Below are 23,126 nucleotides of genomic sequence, written 5' to 3'. Positions count from 1 at the left end.
CTGCTCAATAAAAAGAAGGGAAAATTTACTAGGACCGCAGCGCAAAATGATAGACAGAAACATTTATCAGAGATGCAGTCATTCTTCACTAATATACATTTCCTTTCTCTTTTATACAAACTAAGTCTACAGAAATAGACCTAAATTATACAGTACCAGCTCAGGATGTGATAGGAAAAAATAGTATTAAAGGAACATGTTCATAAGCAGAATTTTTGCACTGTTTATAAAGAAGGGAATTATAAGATAACAGGAAAACTCAAAAAAACATTGATCTCCATATTAGACTATTAATTCATTAACTGGTGTTATGGTTTGAGATCCCCAAAATTCTAATTCCCTAGTCCTAGCCCCCTGTCACATCTCAATCCAATGTGAGATGGGTTTTCCAGACAAACACACAAGACTCAAAATAGGGGGAAAGGGAATATATTACAATGACTATACAAATAAATATTATAATACACTATACACACAATCTCAACTATTTCTACCATGACATAAGTATTTACAATGGATCAGATCTCTTCTCCCCCCAAATAAAAGTCCAGGAGGGAAGAAGGACAGATCCCTTCTTCAGTCTCAAAGCAGCAGTATCTTCTAAGGCAGCAGCAATCTGTCTTCTTCACACGCAGCAGCTGATAGCTGGATTTCTGACAGCACTCACAAGGGGGGTATCCCCCTCAGCCCCGTCGTCTCCAAGCGAGGGGTCTTCCGTGGGCTACGTTCACCCCAGACAAAGGTCGTTCCACCACGGTCATATCACGAGCACAGTGGGTGTCTTTGTGACAGTCTGGTATCTTCAGGAGACTCAAGCCCCTTGCAGAGCGTCTGTGCTCTGCCTCAAGATGGCTGCGAGCTTCTTTGTAGCTTGCAGCAAGGGAGGGCTCCAAGGTCAACCTCCTACACACTGTCCTGGCTGAGCTCTCAGGACAACCGAGCTTCTTAGCTCCTTTACTCCATTTAGGACCTCTAATCACTAAGAGTCCACCCCCTCCATTTTGGAGGGATCTCAAAGAAAGTTTAGGGGAGTTTTGCAGTTCTTACCCCCAAACTTCCTCTCTGTAGAACTCAGTTCTCTCTTTTGGCTGCTGCTAGCTTCTTTTTTGGACAACACTGTGTCTCTCCTGCTTGGCTGTAATGCCTCTGCCGCTTCTTATCTTCTTGGCTCTCTGCCATCGCTTCTGGACGCTGCTTCTGCCGCTGCTGTCTCTGCTCACTCACGGTGGAGAAAACTTTCTTAGCTCTCAACTGCAGGCACCTAGCCCAGCTTTATGCTGTTCCAGGTCCCCACAGGCCCTGCTGGGGGCTGGGGGCCAAAGCCCCCCCCAGGGGCTCTTGCCCTCTGCTCCTCGTGGCCTCAGAACATGGCTACCACTTCTACAACCCAACTACAACTAACCTTCTCTTCCGTTTGCTTGTGGTATGTTTACATTTCGCAGAAGTGCCCATTGGACAAAACTTCCAGGGGTCACCACCCCCTGGGGTTTTACCATTTTCTTAGCTTCAGGGGGAAAACCTGGTTCAAACCACTACACTGGCTAAACTGTGCCTTCTACCACACTCAGATAAAGTCACTTATTGGTACTATAAATTACATACTAAGAGGACTGTATTTTGCATGTGCAGTTTTGAGTGTAACTCCACATAAGAAAATAATAGCAGGGTTGAATGTTGTATTGCAGCTAGTAGTTGCCTCATCACAAATGCAGTTTAGTTATATGACACTGCAACATCTCTTGCATAAAGGGACAATAAACATCAAATTTAGCAGCAAGAGTTAAAACATGTATACTGCTGCTACTACAAAATCAATCCTCTGTTCAAGTAATTTGTAAACTCCTATCCAAGGCAATTGCCCAATCTATTTTTGAACACAAAATGGTTTGCATAACTTGAAAGTACTTTAAGTCAATATTTAGGGGTTTAGAAACATAACTACAAGACCTTAAAAAAATTAGGAAAAAAAAAAGTCTCATCTCTCATCTAAATAGTTATCCATGACTAGGTTGGTGAATTTGTGGCACTGGAATCTTATGAGAGCTATGCCTCTCAGCACTAGGAGTCTGGCTTCCAGGAAGTAATACTGTATCATTACATTTTATCTAATTAAAATCTTGAAGCTCCTTTACTAAACCACTAACAGCCAAGGCCCCTCTGGAGATCATCCAGTCCACTCCGCTTGCTCAGATTCACATACAGTAGGTTACCAAGGACCAAATCCAGTCATATTTTTAATATTTCCAAGGATATCTCCTTCTACCTATCTTCCAGTTTCCTAGATTCTTTAAACACCTGGATGATAAGTTCATGGTACAGGGCTGACTAGGACTGACTGGGCTGACTAGGAAAGGTGCCCTCCTTGAGCTGCTGCTTGTTAACAGAGAGGGTCTCATGCGTGGGAACTGGCAGCCGTCTTGGCCACAGCAAACACAACGTGATCCAATGTAAAATCTCAGGTGACAGAAAGAAAAGTGCCAGCAAAACTTCAACCCTGGACAGGAGGGAAGTAGACTCCAGGCTGCTCAGAAAAAAGTTAGTGAGGTCCCGCAGGAAAATGCCTCTGAAGGTGCTAGAGTCCAGCAGTGCCGGTCACTCTTTAAGCACCACCTCCTAAGGGTACAGAAACAGGCAATTCCAAGATGTCTGAAGTCAAGCAGGGAAAGCAGAAGGCCGGTTTGGCTGAGCAAGGATCTTCTTCTGAAGCTAAAGCAAAAAAAAAAAAAAAAAAAAGGTGTATGCCCCGTGGAAGAAAGGTGGGGTAACGTGGAAGGAATACAGAGAGGCTGCTCATCACTGTAGGGAGAAAATTCAAGTGGCCAGAGCTCAGCTGGAGTTGAAGCTGGGAAGAAATGCAAGGGACAATAAAAACAGCTCTTTTAAATACAGCAGGAGCAAAACGCAGTGCAGAAATAACACTGGCATGTTGCAGGATGAGGATGGTCACCTCACAGACAGGGACATAAACAAGGCAGAGGTGTTTAAATCTCTCTTTGCCTCTATCTTCAATAGAGATGATGGGCTAAGGGGGTCCAGTGCCCCAAGCTGGAGGACCATGACTGTGAGAGCAATAAACTCCCGGTTGACACTGAACCTGTGTGGGATCTGCTGCTTGCTCCAGCTGGATCTCTGTAAATCTGTGGGGGGCTGATAGGATTCATCCAACAATAATCAAAGAGCTGGCTGATGTCATCACAAGGCCTCTCTCAACAATTTTTTAATGGTTTTGGGAATCACAGGGATATTCCAGTCAACTGGAAACTGGCAAACAATTTCCCAATTTTCAAGAAGGGCAGGAAGGATGACCCTGGAAACTACAGGCCTGTCAGTCTCACTCTGACTGGTAAAATTATGGAGAATATGATTCCAGGATGTACTGATAAACATTTGAAGGACAATGCAGCCATTGGTTACAGCCAGCACGGCTTCATGAGGGGAATGTCCTGCTGGACAAACCTACTTTCCTTTTGTCACAAGACAACCCACCTACTGGATCAAGAGAAGCCAGTTGATGCAGTTGTTTGATTGCAAGCAATAAAGCTTTCAATACTGTCTCTCAGAGGATTCTTCTGGACAAAATTCCCAGCTCACAGCTAGACATACACATTGTGTGGTGGGTAAGCAACTGGCTGATGGGTGAGGCACAAAGGGTTATAGTGAATGGGGTGACATCAGACTGGTGACCTGTCACTAGTGGGGCTCCATTCCAGGGTCAGTGCTCTTCCACATCTTCATAAACAACTTGGAATCACAACTCAAAGGTACATCAAGTAAGTTTGCGGATGATACTAAAAGCGAGATTTAATGAGATGCTGGAAAGCAGCCCAATGGAAAGGGACTTAGAGGTCCTGGTCAATGGCAGGTTGAATATGAGTCAGCAGTGCCCTGGCAGCCAGGAGGGCCAACTGTATCCTGGGGGGCATCAGGCAAAGCATCACCAGCCAGGCGAGGGAGGGGACTGTCCTGCTCTGCTCTGACATGGGGCAGCCTCACCTGGAATATTGTGGCAGTTTTGGGCACTACAATAAAGAGTGTCCAAAGGAGGGCCATAAAGATGGTGGGTGTCTAGAGGTACCATCATATGAGGAGCAGCTGAGGGCACTTGGTCTGTTCAGCCTGAAGAAGAGGAGACTGAAGGAAGACCTCACTGCAGTCTGCACCTTCCTCCCAAGGTGAAGAGGAGGGGCAGGCACTGATCTCTTCTCTGTGGTGACCAGTGACAGGACTCGAGGGAACAGCCTGACGTTGTGTCAGGGGAGCTTTAGGCTGGATATTAGGAAACGTTGCTTTACCCAGAGGGTGGCTGGGCACTGGAACAGGCTCCCTGGGGAAGTGGTCACAGCACCAAGCCTTACAGTTCAAGAAGCATTTGGACAATACTCTATTATGTGATTTTTGGAATGACCTGTGAAGGGCCAGGAGTTGAACTCTGATGATCCTTGTGGGTCCCCTTCCAACTCAGGATATTCAACGATACTACAATTCTATATAAAATGTCATGCCAATTAGGAAGGAAATATGCAGCATTTTAGGTAATACCTACCCATACAAAAATAAGTTATCAACTGGAGAAAAATGTAACCCAGTTCAGGTAAAGAAAGTAAATCAATCCAAAATGTTTCTCAAAGATAAATCTGAAGAGTTGTAACACACACAAGGAAATTTGGCATTTTGTAGTTAGTCTAGTTTACATATAGAGCAACTATATTAAGAATAAGGAGATAATACACCCTTAAACTGCATATTTCTAGTGGCCCCTAAAATAACTGTATGCTCGGGTCTGTGTAGCTGAAACAAGAAATGTGGTAGCATTATACAGAGACAGAAGGAAGGTTCCATAAATGTCAACACTTCCTTACAGGAGATAAACCTTTAACTCAATGAAAGTGTAGAAAATGTAAGGAGCATAGACAACAGTAAAAATATACAAATTACAAAAAATTAAAACCACCCCAAGACAATCTACATCACACAAGACTACAAGAACAGGAGTATATGACAAAGCTAAACTAGCGCTATGCTATTATAAAAAAAAATTAGAACAGTTCAAAATAGTCTTATAAAGGAAGGAGGAAAAAATGCTACTCTGTAGAATCCCAAAATTAGTCAGGTTGGAAAAGACCTCTAAGATCATTGAGTCCAACCATAAATCTACCACTGCCAAGTCCACCACCAGACTGTGTTCCTAAGCACCATGTATGCACACCTTTTAAATACCTCCAGCATTCCTCACCAGGAATTGCTGACTCCATCACTTTTCTGGGCAGCCTGTTCCAATTCTTTACAAACTCTCTGGTGATGAAATTTTCCCTAATATTCGACCTATACTTTCCCTGGTACAACCTGAGGCCACTTCATCTTGTCCTATTCCTTGTTATTTGGCAGAAGAGACCCACACCCACCTTACTACAACCTCCTCTGAAGCAGTTGTAGACAGTGAGACGGTCGCTCCTGACTCTCCTTTTCTCCAGACTAAACACCCTCAGCTCCCTCAGCTGCTCCTCAGACTTGTGCTCCAGACCCTACCCAGCTCTGCTGCCCTTCTCTGGACATGCTCCAGCACCTCAGTGTCCTTTTTATAGTGAGGGGCCTATATCTGGACACAGCACTCAAGGTGCCTCACCAGTGTCCAGCACAGGGGAGCAGTCACTTCCCTGTTCCTGCTCCCACACTATTACTGATGCAGGTCAGGATTCCATGGCCACATGGGCCTTGCTGGCTCATGTTTAGCTGGTGTCAACCAGCACTCCCAAGTCCTTTTTCCCCAGGCACTTTGGAAGATCTGAGGTTATATCAAATGTGGGGGGTTTTTTTGCTGAAAACTCCAGCCAGAGAAATGGGACTGTATTTCTAATCCAAGAAGCCATTCTGTATTCCTCTATTAAGTTATTATTCAGAAGATATTTTGAAGTCAAAGAAGATATTTTTGGAAATAGAATCATAGAATCATAGAATAGGTTGGGTTGGAAAAGACCTCCAAGATCATCAAGTCCAACCCCTGATCCAACTCCCATTACTATATCATGGCACTAAGGGCCACGTCCAATCTCTTTTTAAAAACCTCCAGGGATGGTGAATCCACCACCTCTCTGGGTAGGCCATTCCAATGTCTGATAACCCTCTCTGTAAAGAATTTCTTCCTAACATCTAACCTAAACCTCCCCTGGCAGAGCTTGAGCCCATGTCCCCTTGTCCTATTGTTGGTTGCCTGGGAGAAGAGACCAACCCCTGCCTGGCTATAACCTCCCTTCAGGTAGTTGAAGAGAGTGATGAGGTCGCCTCTAAGCCTTCTCTTCTCCAGACTAAACAACCCCAGCTCCCTCAGCCTCTCCTCATAGGACTTGTGCTCAAGTCCCTTCACCAGCCTCGTTGCTCTTCTCTGGACCTGCTCCAGTACCTCAATATCCTTCCTGAACTGAGGGGCCCAGAGCTGAACACAATACTCAAGGTGTGGCCTCACCAATGTAGAGTACAGGGAAAGGATCACTTCCCTGCTCCTGCTGGCCACACTGTTCCTGATGCAGGCCAGGATGCCATTGGCCTTCTTGGCCACCTGGGCACACTGTTGGCTCATGTTGAGCTTCCTGTCAATTAGTACCCCCAGGTCCCTTTCCGCCTGGCTGCTCTCCAGCCACTCTGTCCCCAGCCTGTAGCGCTGCAGGGGGTTGTTGTGGCCAAAGTGCAGGACCCAGCACTTGGCCTTGTTGAACTTCATCCCATTGGAGTCAGCCCATCTCTCCAGTCTATCCAGATCCCTCTGCAGAGCCCTCCTGCCTTCCGGCAGGTCGACACTCCCTCCCAACTTGGTGTCATCTGCAAATTTGCTGATGATGGACTCAATGCCCTCATCTAAATCATCGATAAAGATGTTAAAAAGGACTGGGCCCAGCACTGACCCCTGGGGAACACCACTGGTGACCGGTCGCCAACTGGATGCAGCTCCGTTCACCAGCACTCTCTGGGCCTGGCCCTCGAGCCAGTTCCTGACACAGCACAGAGTGCCCCTGTCCAAGCCGTGGGCTGCAGCTTTTTCAGTGCTATGGGAGATGGTGTCAAAGGCTTTGCTGAAGTCCAGATAGACCACATCCACAGCCTTCCCCTCATCCACCAGGTGGGTCACCTGATCGTAAAAGGAGATCAGGTTGGTCAAACAGGATCTGCCCCTTCTAAACCCATGTTGGCTGGGTCTGATCCCTTGTCCATCCTGTAGCTGCTGTGTGATTTCACACAGGATAATCTGCTCCATAACTCTGCCAGGCACCGAGGTCAGGCTGACAGGCCTCTAGTTACCCGGGTCAGCCTTGCAGCCTTTTTTATGGATTGGGGTGATATTTGCCAACTTCCAGTCATATGGGACCTCCCCAGTGAGCCAGGATTGTTGGAAGATGATGGAGAGCGGTTTGGCAAGCTCTTCTGCCAGCTCCCTCATTACCCTAGAATGGATCCCGTCTGGTCCCATAGACTTGTGAGGATCCAGATGACTCAGTAAGTCACTATTTCCTCCTGGAATACAAGGGGACTATTTGGTTTCCTATCTCTGTCTACCAGCTCCAGAGGCCAGTTGCCTTGAGGGCCACCTGTCCTACTGGTAAAAACTGAGGCAAAGTAGGTGTTAAGTACCTCAGCCTTCTCCTCATCTCTATTAACTATGTTTCCCTCCAAGTCCCTCAAAGAATGGAGGTTTTCTTTGCCCCTGCTTTTGTTATTAATGTATTTATAGAAGGACTTTTTGTTATCCCTAACAGAAGTGGCTAATTTAACTTCAAATTGCGCTTTTGTAACCCTGATTTTTTTTCTGCATGATCTAGCTGTCTTCCTGAGTTCTTCGTAAGTAGCCAGCCCTTTCTTCCACAGTCTGTAAACTCTCTTTTTATCCCTGATTTCCTGCAGAATCTCCCTGTTTAACCAAGCTGGTTGTCTTCCCTGCTGGCTTGCCTTTCGGCACACCGGTACGGCCTGTTCCTGTGCACTCAAAACTTCCTGCTTGAAGCACATCCATCCCTCCTGGACCCCCTTGTTTTCAAGGGTTGTTTCCCAGGGTATGCTCTGGACTAGACTTCTGAATAGGTCAAAATCTGCCCTCCGGAAGTCCAGCGTAGAGGTTTTATTGTTGTTTCTCCTTGAATCTCTGAGTATTGAAAATTCTATTATTTCATGGTCACTATTTCCCAGGCGGCCTTCAACCACTACATCTCCCATCAGCCCTTCTCTGTTTGTAAACAGCAGGTCTAGCGGGGCCTTACCCCGGTAGGTTCATTTACCAGTTGATGAAGGAAATTATCCTCTATACACTCCAGGAAATTCCTAGACTGCCTCTTCTCTGCAGTATTGAGCTCCCAGCAGATATCCGGCAGGTTAAAGTCACCCACGAGGACAAGGGCTGATGATTTCGAGACATCCGCCAGCTGCTTGTAGAATATTTCATCCCCTTCATCATCCTGGTTGGGCGGTCTGTAACAGACACCTATGATGATGTCGGCCTTGTTAGTCTTCCCCCTGATTCTGGTCCACAGGCACTCAACCTTATCGTTGCTGATCTCAAGTTCAACAGAGTCAAGAGACTCTCTAACATATAAAGCCACTCCTCCACCTCTCCTACCCTGCCTGCCCTTTCTGAAGAGCTTGTAGCCCCCCATGGCAACACTCCAGTCATGCGAGTCATCCCACCACGTTTCTGTGATGGCGACTACATCATAGCCTTCCTGCTGCACAATGGCTTCCAGCTCCTCTTGCTTGTTGCCCATACTGCATGCATTAGTGTACATGCACTTCAGGTGGGCTGTTGATTTAATTCTTAACTCAGGCTTTCCATCCTTAGGCTGATCACTGGAGAGCCTGGTTCCAACCCCTTCCCCCTTCAAACCTAGTTTAAAGCCCTCCTGATCAACCTCGCTAACTTACGGGCTACAGTCCTCTTCTTCTTCCTAGAAAGATGAATCCCATCTGATTTTAAGAAACTAAGTACCATGGAGTCTGCCCCATGGTCAAAGAAACCAAAATTTTGATGGTGGCACCAATCCTTTAGCCATCTATTGAGGAGTTGGGCTTTTCAACTCCACTCTTTATTTAACTCCTCATCTATCCCAGATAGTACAGGAACTGAGGCAAATATCACCTGTGCTATTAGCATCCAATATTCATTAAACAAGAAAGACAAGTGGTGTAACTGGTACAAACAAACAAAAAACAACTTTTAAAGATTTTTTTATAGGCTTAAACTAATTCCCAATGTATTTACAGTAGGTCTGACAAAGACAGAACAACCTGGTCTATGACACAGCAAATATTTTGTAGCCTAGTTCCAAAAAGGTTAGAATAGGCATTCTCTTCCAAATGTGATTTTTAATTTGATATGAAGACAAAATAATTTGAATTATACACTATTATCTAGTTTGTTAGAATGCATTAACTCATTCAGGCAAAATCACACAGCCTAGATTAGACTACACTTTGTAAAATGAAATTCAGTATGAAGACAAAATAAAGACATATGCAATGTACTTTACACATTATTTAAGTGGCTGTTCTCTTCCCCCCACATTTCTCTATGTGCCTTCCTCCTCCACCCACAAGCATCCCAGTTTGCAACTAAAAAGCACATACACAAAGATAGGTACATACATAAAGAACTCTCTTCCTGAACATCCTCCAAGTCTAATTGCTTGCAGTCTTCATTGGGTTTATGTGCATCTCCATCTTGACTATTTGAAAGTGGTGTAAAGCCAACACAGGCATGTCTTCTTCCACATCTTCTACCCGTAATAGCCTGATATATTCCTGCAGGTTTTGGGCCTGCAGGTTTGGCAGCTGCCTGGCCCATTGCTACGTGAGATTATAAAGGAAAGGAAAAGACAGGTACTCATTAGACAACAATATGGCTTTGTAATTTTCCTCTTCTCTAAAACTCTGCTGTACTTTTTTAGGAAGGAATTTTCCATTTCTCTAAAGTCTTGAGCTTTACCAACAATACAATTATTAAGAAGTGCTCTGGGCCTGCATGTTATACAAGAATGTAACAGTCTTCATTGACAGGAAATAATATTGGCAAATACTGATCTTACCTCTACCTTAACATATTTGTAGTAAATACCAGACACTTTACAAAAAAAATTTAAAGATCAAGTCCAGATGTCAAACTTTTTTTTTTTTGCACTTCTACACATAAATCTGACACAAAATGTATCAGCTTTCAGAAAAGATTTGCAAGCACTTTAATGGAAAATCCTTCAGATTATTCAGAACAATTCAGGCAGCCCTAGATAGCTTAACTTTGTGACCAGAAAAGTAGAATTAATCACATCACACCTCCTAAAGCAAAAGGCCCAACTCCCAGGGAGAAAGCTTTATTCTTAATACTAGGTAGCGTGTTCAGGAATAGCCACAGAAAGCATTGCCATATAACAGCTTCTTCTTACAGCAGCTTTTTATATTATTGGAACTTACTCCTTTTACCAAGAAAATATGGGTTAAGTAGCACAAAGGAACAGGAAAAACAGTGGAGAAAAGCTGCCAACATTGTAATAAAGACAGATTTTCATACAGCAGTAGTATCAGCTGTTAATAATCTAACAAAAGGGTTCACATCCAAAGGCTATTGCTTGTACAAATGCAATTAGAAGTTCGGTATTTCAAATGTACAGTGGCTTTTTTGTGTCCCCTTAAGTCACTTTTAATCTTTACTATATATGGAATTAACAAAGTAGTAAGTTTCTGTTCTTGAAACTCACCAAATTAAAAAGTTGACATTAAAGACTAGGAAGATAAATTTTGCCACCATTAATATAGAGTATTACAAACTTCACAAAAATATGAAAGCTTTTTTATTTCCTGGCTGTGAAATTAATCTCTTCATTGCCCTTAAAAAGAGAATATCTATTAGCAGGTATCTTAGTCTTTTTTCCTCATTTATCTATGAAGCTTTATGTAGTCTGATTACATATAATCTTCCCTGAAAATATTTTCAGGTATTTGTCCAAACGTGCCCATCCCATATTAAACTACAGAAGCTAAAATGGCAATTTTGCTTTTAACTATAGCACTCCTTAGAAAGGTGAAAACCCAATCAATCTTCACAAAAAACAAACAAACAAACAAAAAACCCCACTTTGCAACTAATGCAGGAAAAATAGCACTGGCAATTTTTTTAACAAGTCAGCCAGTAGTTAATATCTCTTCTAAGTCAACCAGCAAGGTAATTTTATTCAAGCAAGCTCTAACAATTCTTAAATTTCAACTGATTACAATGTGGCTGGTCAGCAGACTGCCAGAGGGAGCTGACAAAAAGCAGCAACGTCCAAACTTGAAGAGCAGAACACAGCAGTTAGATTAGTAAATCACAACAGCAATGCAGAAATCTGTCCTCAAGTGGTTGAAAGAAACAAGGTAAAAATACAACACAATTGTCTAATTCTTAATTTTGTTCTCTAAAACACCAGTATTGTTCAAAAGCACATGTCCGCTCAAGAGAGTCAAAATCTCTGAATGTAAATGTTTTATTTTTAAAAAATTGATGCTCACAGCATGCAAAACCTGTGCAATGCACTACATTTTTTTGTTCCAAATAACACATTCAGAGTATCTCATCTTGTATTCAGCTGTTCTTAAAAGATACAGCATGCAGTTATTATTCCTCTGCCCTGGGGAAGATTTATTGGATCAACACAGTGAAAGCTTTCATCACTGGATGTCACATGAAAGTATGGATGTCACATTTGGTTTTCATAAGAGGTTAACTTTTACCTAGATATAAAATATCTCAAATTAAGAGAAGGATGTATGCATTTAGTTATTTGCCTGCCTGCTTAAAATGAGCTACAATTATGCATCTGAATCCAGACACCAAATTTACCAGAAACCCTTCAGGCAACCAAGCTCGTGAGACACAATATCCTCTCTCAGGTACTTCCAGGCTAGCTCAGCCTTAAAAGTGGGTTTTGCTCTATCCTCCTTCAGAAGCTTAGTTTAGTGGTCCTGTTCAAAAACACTCAATATCCGCTGACAATATGCAGTTCTGCAAAACTGACCATCTTAGAGATGCAATGCACTTGTGATTAAATAACTAAGGTAGGGCACACAACCCAGTAACTCACTTCTACACACACCTCCAATTACCTGAACTCCTCAGAGGGATCATTAGCAGGAAAGTATTTTAGATTACCAGAGCTGGATTAAAAAGAACAAAAACAGGAGAGACCATCTCCTAAGATGCACAGTATGCAAACAGGTAGGTCCGGCCTTTCCCAGGCACTGCCTTAATAATAGATGCAGAGTAGAATGCTTCTTCTTCTACAAATACTGCACTAAGAACACCACTCCCTAGAAACAGCAAATTACAGGCTGTAGCACAGGAAGCCTCAGAACCTAGACCCAATCCATATGACTTGTCTAACCAACTTGTCCTCTTTCAAAGGAAAAAAAAACCCAAACTGTTTTTCCAGAAGTAAGACAATGTTCAAGATTAGAGCAGATGCATGCATACAGGTGTTCACAACTTAGTACTGTAATTTGCACATTCAGAAATGATCCACTTTCTTGACCACAATCCTACATACAAATCTCAAACCATTCCACTTTACAGAGTCAGATGTAGGACAATCGGAGTTTCCTGCTCGCTCACATGGTGACAGGATCCAATTCTCACCCATCGAAACCCAATCACCTCCCTTTACTTTCCTCTCCATTACTTTTTGTTCTTACCCATCTTCTCAACTACCTCACATCCTGCACACTACAGATAAAAAGAAGCAGCTTTCTTGGGACAAAGGTATATGACTGGGATCTTACAAAACTGCTCAAAGAAATCACCAACCCAAAGCATTCTCTGATTCTGTGACTTGTGGCATGAACCTTATTCCTGAACAGGGTGATGCTGAGTGCCAAAGAAGCAGGCAGACTGGTCTTATTTGTGACTCCCAGAGCTGCTGTGATCTACCTGGATGGCACAACTTTGTTGCAGCAGTCTAGTTCATAAAAGCAATGGTAAAAAAATCATATAAATTAGAATCAGTTTATCCAAAGCAGTTCTGAACATCTGAACAAAATCCTACCTTTCTTCCAAGAGTTGATATAATGGACACCCTTACACACCCCAGCAATTTTTGTAGTTAAAGGAACACACAACTGCATTTTGTAACTTCCGCTGAAACCTCCCAAGGTTTCATCAAATTTATGTGGATCTTATTTTCACCCTATTATGTAGAATTTTATTTCGTTAGTATCATTCCTTCACACAGAGTTATCTCCTAGGCCTATTATACATCTCACAGGAGAAAAAAAAACTTGGGAGAATGTGGCATGGGAAGCAGGAATGCGAGTAGGGCAAGAGTTGGGGGGGTGGGGGAAGCAGTCTCAGGTGATTTTCTGCTGCAGAAGGTATTTAACTAGGTTGTTGGTTTTTTTTAAGAAATGTGAAGTTAGCCCCAAATATTTAAGAATTTCTTTTTTCAATCTTCTAATAACTCATATCTTTTTATGTTCTTCCTCAGACTTTTCCTAGCATTCTTAAAAAACTTATATGCCTATTCTGGTCCCAATCTCAACAACACTTGACATGGAAGGAAAAATAAATCCTTTATCCTACTCAGTTGCTCTTTTTTCTTTCACCTCTATGAATTACAGAAAACATTTTCTTCTACAAGGCAACAACAGGATCTTGCACTCAAGGTTTGAAAAGAGAAAGCATGTAATATTGACACAATTACTGTTTTCTAGGTTACCATCTTAAAAAAAAATAAATCTGCATTTGTTCCCAGAAGTATGACTTCATTTGGTTGTCAAATGGGCAAAACTTAAAACCAGCTCACATTCTTGGCACCTTTTCCCTTACCTGAGTAATTCTAAATCATAATGAAAGCACCTCCCTGATCAACTTAAAGTTGCAAGTAAAAATATTCATATTGTCTTTTCAACTGTATCATCCAACATTCCTTACCTTTAACCAATATTCTAAATCTCTTTCTTTCCTGTAGGTATTGAAAGCTTCCAAGAGCAGATGAATTAAAAGGAAATTTGAATTAGAATGGAGAATTTTCAGTTTTCTAAGCACCACTGCTCAGGACTGAGAAGAAATTGCTTCTTTTCAGTTAACAGAGGAAAGGCATGTAATAATTCCCAAAAGGGAGAGGAGTATATCCAATTTAAATTATTGAAACAACATATTACTATCACAATTTACCTCTCACCACTATGGGTAAATTAACACAAAATTCTTTAATTTTTTTTTTTTTTAATTATGCTCAAGAGCTTCAAACTACATACAGTATCAATTTACTATTCCAAACAATGAATATTTAGTTAGAATTTAGTTTTACTGTCCAGGATTTATCTGAACCTCAGAAAACCATATGTCATGGTCTAAATCTGGTAGGCAGCTAAGCACGACATCGGTGCTCTCCCACTCTCTCACCCAGTAGGAAAGATGAGACTCAGAAGGGTAAACCCATGGGCAGTGATAAAGACAGATTAATTTCTTTTCAAAAGAAAAAAAATAAGGAGGCAAAGAAATAAAAACAAGTGAGGAGAATGATGCAAAAAAACACCCTAATTGCTCACCAGCACCCCACTGATGCCCAGTCCCTAAATAACAGCAGCCTGGCCAACCTCCTTTGCCCCACATCAGCTTCACATGCTGAGCATGACACAATATGGTCTGAGGTATTCCTGTGGTCAGATGGAATCAGCTGTCCTGGCTATGCCCCCTCCCAGCTCCTTGTGCACCCCCAGCCTGCTCACAGGTGGGGTGAGAGGCAGAAAAGGCCTTGGCTCAATGAGAGCCTTGCTCAGCAATTACAGAAACATCCCTGTTGTGTTATCAACAGCTCCCAGCAGAAAATATAGAACATAGTCCCACACAGACTCCTAGGAAGAAATTTAGCTGTAAGTCAGACTGCATGAACCTACTCAGCTCTACTAAATCTCCTTCTCTGAGGATCTAAATCTGTCTTCACTCTTAAAAAGCTCAGCAGTTACATTAGCACAACTGGAGTGAGGGAACTGAGCCATTCCATGATCCAGCTGCTGCAACACTACACAACTTTGCATTATTTCCAGTTTATTTGTATTGACTTGCTCTGACTTTAGCCCTGTTCTCTTTACTGTCTTACACAAAACTGTAAATAGTTAAAATGCAACATTTTCACCTTCCTTGACTTTGTCTCAATCCTGTGTTTGATCTGATCAATTGACAGCTCTGCTCTACTATTGTTAAAATCTATCAGCTTTTCAGTTTTCTTTTTCAGTTTTTATCCTGACTAATAGCTTCAGCAGAAACTACACATTAAACCTCAACTTGACAGGGAAGATTAAGTAACTGAAGTATTAAAAGCTTTTAAAGATGAGGACAGTGTTATGCACTAACCAAGTAAGAGCAAGTCCATCCTCCCTTAGAAAGCATTATAACTTAGGGAATAAAAAGCTTTACTTTGCCACTAGTCCCTGTAGCAATCTTTTCTGTTAATACAGAATACTATCATGGGCTGCTAATCATCAGGGAAGCTTTCTATCTCTCTCCTTCCTCAATATCACAAGTTTTTGTATACTAAACAGGTGTACTAAACTAAAGGCAGGGAAGTAGCAATTCTTACCTACAGATTGTCAGAAGATTTCCAAAAATTCAGTCACTACCTCCCCCCCGGATAATATCCTCTCTTTTTATGACTTCCACATTTTGCATTTCTGTTTCAGTTCCAATTACAAACTTTCCAGAGGATGAAGCATCTCTCTAGAGCTGAAAGACAAACACTCAATACTCAAATGCCAAAACTTTTCTATTCTTTAAGCAGACAAGGTGCACTTCTACTTTTGCCAGTGCAGATGACCCCAACTTATGCTAGAAATTAGAACAATCGCTTCCTTTCTGTCTGATAAACACAGAAAATAAGAAATGACCAAAGAATCCCAAGGTGGAAGTTCAGGTCCTGGAAACTCTTACATGATGAAGAGGTACAATTTATCAGACTAATAACTGCCTTTGTTAAAGCAAAGTTAACCCAAAACATGTAACAAAACATTATTCACAACCAGAAATGGCGAGAGTAATTTTTTTGAAAGGTGTTTTTACCCCTGAAGAATAGTGAAATCTCACCACTTAAAATCCATTCTTTTCCTTTCATAAACATAATTCTGTACCTTGGATACAAGAGTAACAAAAGCCTCTGAACCAACAGACAGACAGGATAGCTCACCTGAAGTCAGATGGGCCTTCAATATGTACAAATTTCAGCAACAGAATCTGAAGCAATTCTAATATATCTGTGAAGAAGCAAGATCATCCTCAAAAAGAGAAGCATGGGCTATTATTGTCAGGTAGGAATAAACAACTGAGCAAATTACTAATGGGGAAATAATTAGCAATGTCCACCTAAGTAGAAGAGCAGTAGAGGATTACAGACGACAAGTTTACACACAAGTCAACACTTCCCTCTGTTTTGGCAAATAGCAACATACAGAGCTGCACTGGAGTGAAGGCCATAAGACAGGATATTTATTCTGCTCCCAGGGCTGGAATCACAGTCACACATCTATGTTTGAGGTGAGGGGAAAATCTGTGTGGGGTATTTTCTCCACACTGGTGTGCAGAATAAGATACAACCTGTAGCATTACTCCTTTTCACTATTTCCTCATTCTCACATAAATCACAATTTATCTACTGATCAACTTCTTTATTACTTTTACACACATTTTTATTTTTTAAATTTCTGAAAGATCACACAATCAAAAAGCTGTCTGAAATTGCACTCATTTTACTGGGTGGGTACAAATACTTGATTTCCTTTTTTTTGTCATCTCCTTTTAAAAACTATTACTTTTCCCTTAAAGCAACTTATTACAATCATGGAAACATATTACAGATCCATTACCTAGGAGACAATTTTTAGGCCTCAAAAATACTGTTGCAGATTCCTGACAGAACTGCTCAAAATCTTACTCCACAATTTTTTTTAACCTATCACCAAACTGCAAATGTCTGGTTCACCAAACACTTAATGAACAGACACTTATCTAATATATACAGTTGACTACAGAGCCACTAGAACAGAAGGCAGATCTTGCTATTGTTTAAACTCATCTGGGTTATGGAAACTTCTCTTGAATGCTTTGGAACATTCTGACACTAAGATGACGTGATAGGACATTTCGGTATAACAGATTATCCTAATCTCCTGAGCAATCATCCACAATCCACCCTCAGGATCAGAACTGTTTCTCTGCATTATACTTTTCTATAGTATCAACTAGTGGCATCATTTAAATCTCAAATCTGTTATCACCTTGGATTTCCCTCCCCCCCACTTAGCATCTAATAGAGAGATATTGAGATGCCACAGCAATTCAGAAAAACCACAGGGGATTTTGGAATCTGAACCACCACAACCTTTTCAAATTATGTTTTAATAAGCATTACAGACACACACATATGTGCGTGTCAGCTGGAATTCTCTCTGCTTCCACAGTCACATTTTTAGCTACCTGAAATGCTGTGTAAGGGTTTAGTATAAAAACATCAGACTTGAAATAATCAAATTTGAAAAGCTGTTTTAAAACTACTCAGAATGATTAATGCCATTGGCAGCAGAATTGCTAAATATTTTTCCCCACGACACATGAGCATTTAGCAATTTACATGGCCATCCACTCTGTCATCCTTGCAGAGTATTCCACTCATTACTAAGAGCTCATCAATAATTACCCCAATTTCCCATGTAAATAAGTTATAGCCGTGCTCCACACAGAGAGCCAGGTGTGGCCTGCATGACAACCAAGGTTCTTGTAAGACCTACTATATTTTGCACTTTGACAACCCAAACAACTGTCCCTGCGTTATGTATGTACAACACTACTAAAAGTGCTTTAGGATACTCCCGTTAAACTGCATGGTGTGTTTTGTTTGAGTTCAGGCTATCAAAAGCACAGAAGCTGAAGTTCCAGACACTGATGGAAAGTACTGTGCGCAGTTCAGGTTAGTGTCTCCTTTAGGGACAGTCAGAGCACCCCCTGCTCATGGATGTTCTGAACAGAACAACTCTTCCAGAGGTTCAAGTTTACCTCGGCTTATTCCACATTCAAAGTTGTTTCTGTAGCTCCAGCATTGTTTCAAGGTATTAACTGAAGTTTTTAAATACATTTCCCAAATGAAAAATAAATGCAAAGCAGCCCTTAGGGACCTGTTGAAACACATGACTAAACATACAGACAAAAGATTGCTGAAGCACCATTACAACTGAGGTGAACTTTATCAAACTACCCACTAAAACAGAGGGGAGGGTCACTACTGTATCAGTGAATAAATGAATTATAACACATTTATTCCCCACACTTTGTTCAACATATTATGCAGAAATACTAGGATAAATCTTGAAGGAACTATAAATTTTATGGTGACAGTTTCAATGACACCCACACCCCCGATTACCTCAGATGCCAAACGAATGTAACTCATACTGTAAACACACAAGTACCAAAAATGTCCCCAGTACAACAGGATTCTAGCCTCTACTGCTGTACAGTACAATAATACTTCTGGTTTCATTCAAGCCTTCCTAAGAGGCCAAGAATCAAAATGAACACACTTCTACAAGTTACTCTGGACCACCAGGGAGCTGTAAAAACAGTAGCAACACCAGCTTAACTTTTTGCAACATATACCATAATATTTTTTGTTGAATTAATCCAGTATGTCATATCGGTATTTTTCATTTGCTATGCCAAAGTGCTTTTGCAAAAGTAAACATCTTTGTGGAAACAGTTAGTTTAACAAAGTGATAATTCACAAGTATGTCTTATTTTGATGAGCCTTTGATCTGTCACAAACTCTTGCACATTACCTACACCACACTGCAATTCACTGCATTGCAAAGAAAATTAAAAAAACCAGTCCTATTTCACAGAATTTTCCTGATCCTGCATTTTAATGCAACTTCAAAATAAGATTTTCATGAATAACTTTTTTCCCCAGACTTTTTCCTTGCTTTGATGGGTAAGAAAGATGAGGAAATCAATTCTGTGCAAGTCTGACTCAGCTGCAAACAAACTTATTTTATTACATAAATTTGCTTACACAACCATAAAAAAGCATACTTTTCCTAAATGAAATTTCAATCTATAAAGTAGGTGTTCTTCATTTTTGCATTAAAAGAGAACACTTAACACTCTGACAGCACTGTCCATTGCTACAATAATGATTTTTTCTAGACTAAATTTGTGCAACTCTATCAAAAATCATTTTTCGCAGCTGTGCACAGTTGCGCAGACAAGTACAAATCAAAAACTATACTGAAAAAATGAAGTGCTGAACATGTCAGAGCATGGGAAAATGACCTAAATGCAGTCTCCAAGCTTTCAAACACATCCTATAAAGTACTCAGCCTTCAAGTTATAATAAACTTTAAAAAAACTTTTTACATCTTTGTGCATCATGGAGACACACACTATGTAGCCAAAATATATGTTTCAAAGTGTTAATTCACCAGCAGTATCCAGCCACAAATATCAGCAGTGCAGAGTATCTTGACAGACCTCAGTTCCACCGCAGCCAGCACAGCTGAGGACAAGCAGCTCAAGTGAACTTTTAAATGTGCAATAGGAGGTGCAACTTTCCTCCAGGTGCAAAACCCACCCTGCTGTGTGTTAACCTGTTACCGCAGGTTAATTCAATTTCGCTCGTCTGGAAAAAAAAAAGTGCCATCAGCTAAAAGCACCCATTAACAAACATCCTTTGAATTCTGGGCCCAAGGCACGTTCTTGCTGACCCTCATTTTGGGGGTGGCTCAGCCCATCTCTCCTCCAGTGAAGTGTGGGTGCTTCACCAGGCGATGTCAAGCAGCACCTCAGTAGCGAGCCCGGGGTCACCTGGGCAGCGACAGGGCCCCCCTTCCTCGCGGGGGCAGTGAGGCACTGCCACGGTGTTGTGAGGGGCAAGATCAAACACACCAAAACAAGACAACCAACCAAACAAGAAACTCACCCTCCAAAAAAGAAAGGGAATAAATTCAAACCCCTCTGCCATACAGTCCCGCCCGTGCCCACCGTGTCCCTGCGTACCCCGCCGGCCCCCCCCCGTATCCCGCAACGGCCTCACGGGCGCAGCGTCCACTCGACCCACCGGCTGCTCCCACAGAACCACACAGGCCGCTTCCGCAGCTTTCTTCCCCGAAGAAAGTGAGAGAGAAGAGGAACTCGGCACCCAGGACAGCCCGAGGGCCTGCGGGCGCCCCTTTATGGCGGCCCAGCGCGCCGGGCTGGGCCCGCTCCGCGCTCGTCCCGCCGCCGCCGCCGTCGCTCGGCCAATCGCGCTGCGCGCGGCGCCCGCGTCGGCCAATGGCGGCCCGGGAGGGAGAGAGGCTGCCAATCGCGGCTGGGGGGCGGGACCCTGCCGAGCACTGAGGGGACCAGGGCGCGGGCGGCCCCTAAGCGTGGCTGGGGCAGTGGAAGCGTAGCGCGCTTCACCTGCTCTTAAACACTGTTTTTATGAGCTTTTGTGGTAGTTTAACAAAGACAAGAGGACACAGTCTTAAGCTGCGCCAGGGGAGGTTTAGGTTAGACATTAAAATGTAGTTCTTCCACGGTAAGGATGATGGGGCATTGGCACGGGCTGCCCAGGGAGGTGATGGAGTCACTGTCCTTGGAGGTGTTTAAGAAGAGACCGAATGTGGCTTAATGCCATGGTCTAGTTGACAAGGTCATGTTCAGTCAGAGATTGGACTCGATGATCTCGGAGGTCTTTTCCAACCCAGTTGGTTCTGTGATTCTGTGATTAACCCCAGCCAGCACGGAGGCAGCAGGCAGCTGCTTGCTTGCTCACTCCATCAACAGTAGAGTCAGGGAGAGAATCAGAAGGGTACAAGCTGGAAAACTCATGGGTTTAGATTAAAATGGTTTAATAAGGAAAGCAAAAGCTGCACACACAAGCAAAGTAAAAAAAGGAATTAATTCACTGTGCCCCGTGGGCAGGCAGGTGTTCAGCCATGTCCAGGAGAGCAGGGCCCAATCGCATGTAGTGGTTACTTGGGAAGACAAACACCATCACTCCAAACGTCCCCCCTTCCTCCTTCTTCCCCCCATATGATGCCATATAGTCTGGGCCCCCTTTGGTCAACTGGGGGCACCTGTCCTGGCTGTGTTTTCCCCCAGTGCACCCCCATTCTCCTCGACAGGTGGCCTTGTGAAAAACAGAAAAACCCTTGGCTCTGTGTAAGCCCTGCTCACCAATAACAAAAACATCCCTGTATTATCAACCCTGTGTTCAGCACAAATCCAAAACACAGCTCTCATAACAGCCACTGGTAAGAAAACTAACTTAACACCAGCCAAAACAAGATGAGGTTTGCATATTGTTTTTTGTTTATATGACTAGTCGTTCCTCAGAGAAATCTCTTGCTATCAACTTCGTGTGGAATATGTCAACAAGCAAAAGGGAAGGCTACAGTCCTCTTGTCAGCATAAGGATTCTTACAGTCTGTCCCAATAATAAACATAGTCACTTCTTGGAAAAGCAAACCAAAACAAACCAACCAACCAACCAAAAACAAAACACAAAACAACAACTTATTAGATGATGGTACCCTAACCTGCTTCCATCTACAGCAAAAGTTTTTTAGTTGTTCAGTATTACCATGTTGGGTACACTCTAAACATAACAGTTAGGAAATAATCATTTATGAACACCAATATCTACATTGGTAGATGTTGAATCATGACAACCATGAAAGAGAATAAACTTCATCCCCAAAGAAGAAAATAAGTGAATACAGGACCTAATGAAATGTGATTTCTATGAATGTATCCCATATTCCTGATATCCTTCAGCAACAAGAATCCCCAGTCATCCATTTACTTAGATCTCTGAGTAACAGGGATGAAGAAAAAGCAGAGGCAATTTTTTGGGTTTTTTTTGCTTCAATCTTTCATAAACTCACAGACCTTGGGCTGTCCCATCCCTGGAGTCAGAGCACCACCAGTGTGGGAACAGTGGTGTTCCATTCCTGGACACTAAAACTAAGAGCCAGCTGTATCATGTGAATGTTCACAAGTCTGTGGGAGCCTGGTGGGATTCATCCCAGGGTACTGATGGAGCTGGCAGATGATATGGCAGGACCCCTCTTGGTGATCTAAAAAGTATTGGGAGTCCAGGGAGATCCCTGCTGACTGGAAGTTTACCAGAGTTATTCCAATTTACAAAAAAAGGGTGTGAGGGAGGACCCAGGAAATAACAAACCTGGAGTCTAACCTCAGTACCTGGGCAAATTATGGAGAAGATTGTACTGGATACTGTTGAAAGACATTCAAAGAAAATGTGATCATCAGGCACAGTCAACACGGGTTCACAAACGGAAAGTCCTGTTTAACTGATTTGCTCTCCTATTATGAGGTCACCTGCCCAGGGAATGAAGGGAAGGCTTCATCCAATATGCACGTTGGTTTTCTGGATTTTAGCAAGGCTTTTTAATCTGTCCCTCACAGCATCCTTCTGGACAAGTTCTGCAGCTGTGGGATGAGCAGGTACAAGGTGTGCTGGGTGAAGAACTGGCTAAGGACAGAGCTCAAAGGGTTGTAGTGAATAGGGCTATGTCTGGCTTGCTGCTGGTGCCCTTCCTCAGGTCTCACTTCTAGAAGCAGTTCTGTTCCATATATTTATCAATTATTTGGATGCAGGAATTGGCGGATTTTCTGATGATACTAAACGGAAATGCTGAGATTTAGGGACAAAGCTAAACTGGGAGATGATTAGCTGGAGAGCAGCCTTGCAGAAAAGGATCTGGCACGCTGATCAACAGCAAACTCCACATCACTCATCAGTGTGCCTGGGCAGCCAGGGGGGCAAACCCCATCCTGGTGTGCATTAAATACAGCATAGCGCATCAAACACAGTCAAGAGAGGGGATTGTCCTGCTATACTCAGTGTTGGTGAGACCTAGTCAGTTCCATTCCATTCCGTTCCATTCCATTATATTCTAGAGTTCCTTTCTTCTAAGACTTTTTCCTAAAACCATTTTGGGGTTCAAATCCATTAGGAAAGAGCACCTATAGGCAGGTAGGCAGAGAAGCCAAATGGAAAGACAAGCCAAATTCAGATACTTAGAGGAAATGAGGCTAGTTATTCAGAAATATCAAGAGAAGCTAGTGTTTATAG

At 42.5% G+C, this 23,126-nt stretch overlaps 1 protein-coding gene across 7 annotated transcripts in view; it reads right to left on the bottom strand.

The window, feature by feature from the left end:
• Window positions 1-20,270, bottom strand: part of PJA2 (praja ring finger ubiquitin ligase 2) — a 39,060-nt gene extending 18,790 nt beyond the window's left edge. Inside the window, exons 1-5 of one of the 7 annotated variants that reach the window (XM_064642481.1) lie at window positions 20,100-20,226; window positions 19,514-19,661; window positions 16,182-16,248; window positions 15,582-15,724; window positions 9,622-9,822 (exon numbers count right to left, since the gene is read on the bottom strand). In XM_064642481.1, the coding sequence (XP_064498551.1) occupies window positions 9,622-9,820 (199 nt within the window). In that variant the 5' untranslated portion in view covers window positions 9,821-9,822; window positions 15,582-15,724; window positions 16,182-16,248; window positions 19,514-19,661; window positions 20,100-20,226. Of the gene's footprint in view, window positions 1-9,621; window positions 9,823-15,581; window positions 15,725-16,181; window positions 16,249-19,513; window positions 19,662-19,961; window positions 19,986-20,099 lie in introns of those variants that run through there. The other 6 variants (XM_064642480.1, XM_064642485.1, XM_064642484.1 and 3 more) reach the window with 6 other exon arrangements.
• Between the last annotated feature and the right edge of the window lie 2,856 nt (window positions 20,271-23,126).

Source organism: Pseudopipra pipra, chromosome Z (genome assembly GCF_036250125.1).
Source record: "Pseudopipra pipra isolate bDixPip1 chromosome Z, bDixPip1.hap1, whole genome shotgun sequence".
NCBI lineage: Eukaryota > Metazoa > Chordata > Aves > Passeriformes > Pipridae > Pseudopipra > Pseudopipra pipra.
The sequence above is the reverse complement of the archived record's forward strand: the minus strand, read 5'-3'. Positions and strand labels throughout refer to the sequence as shown.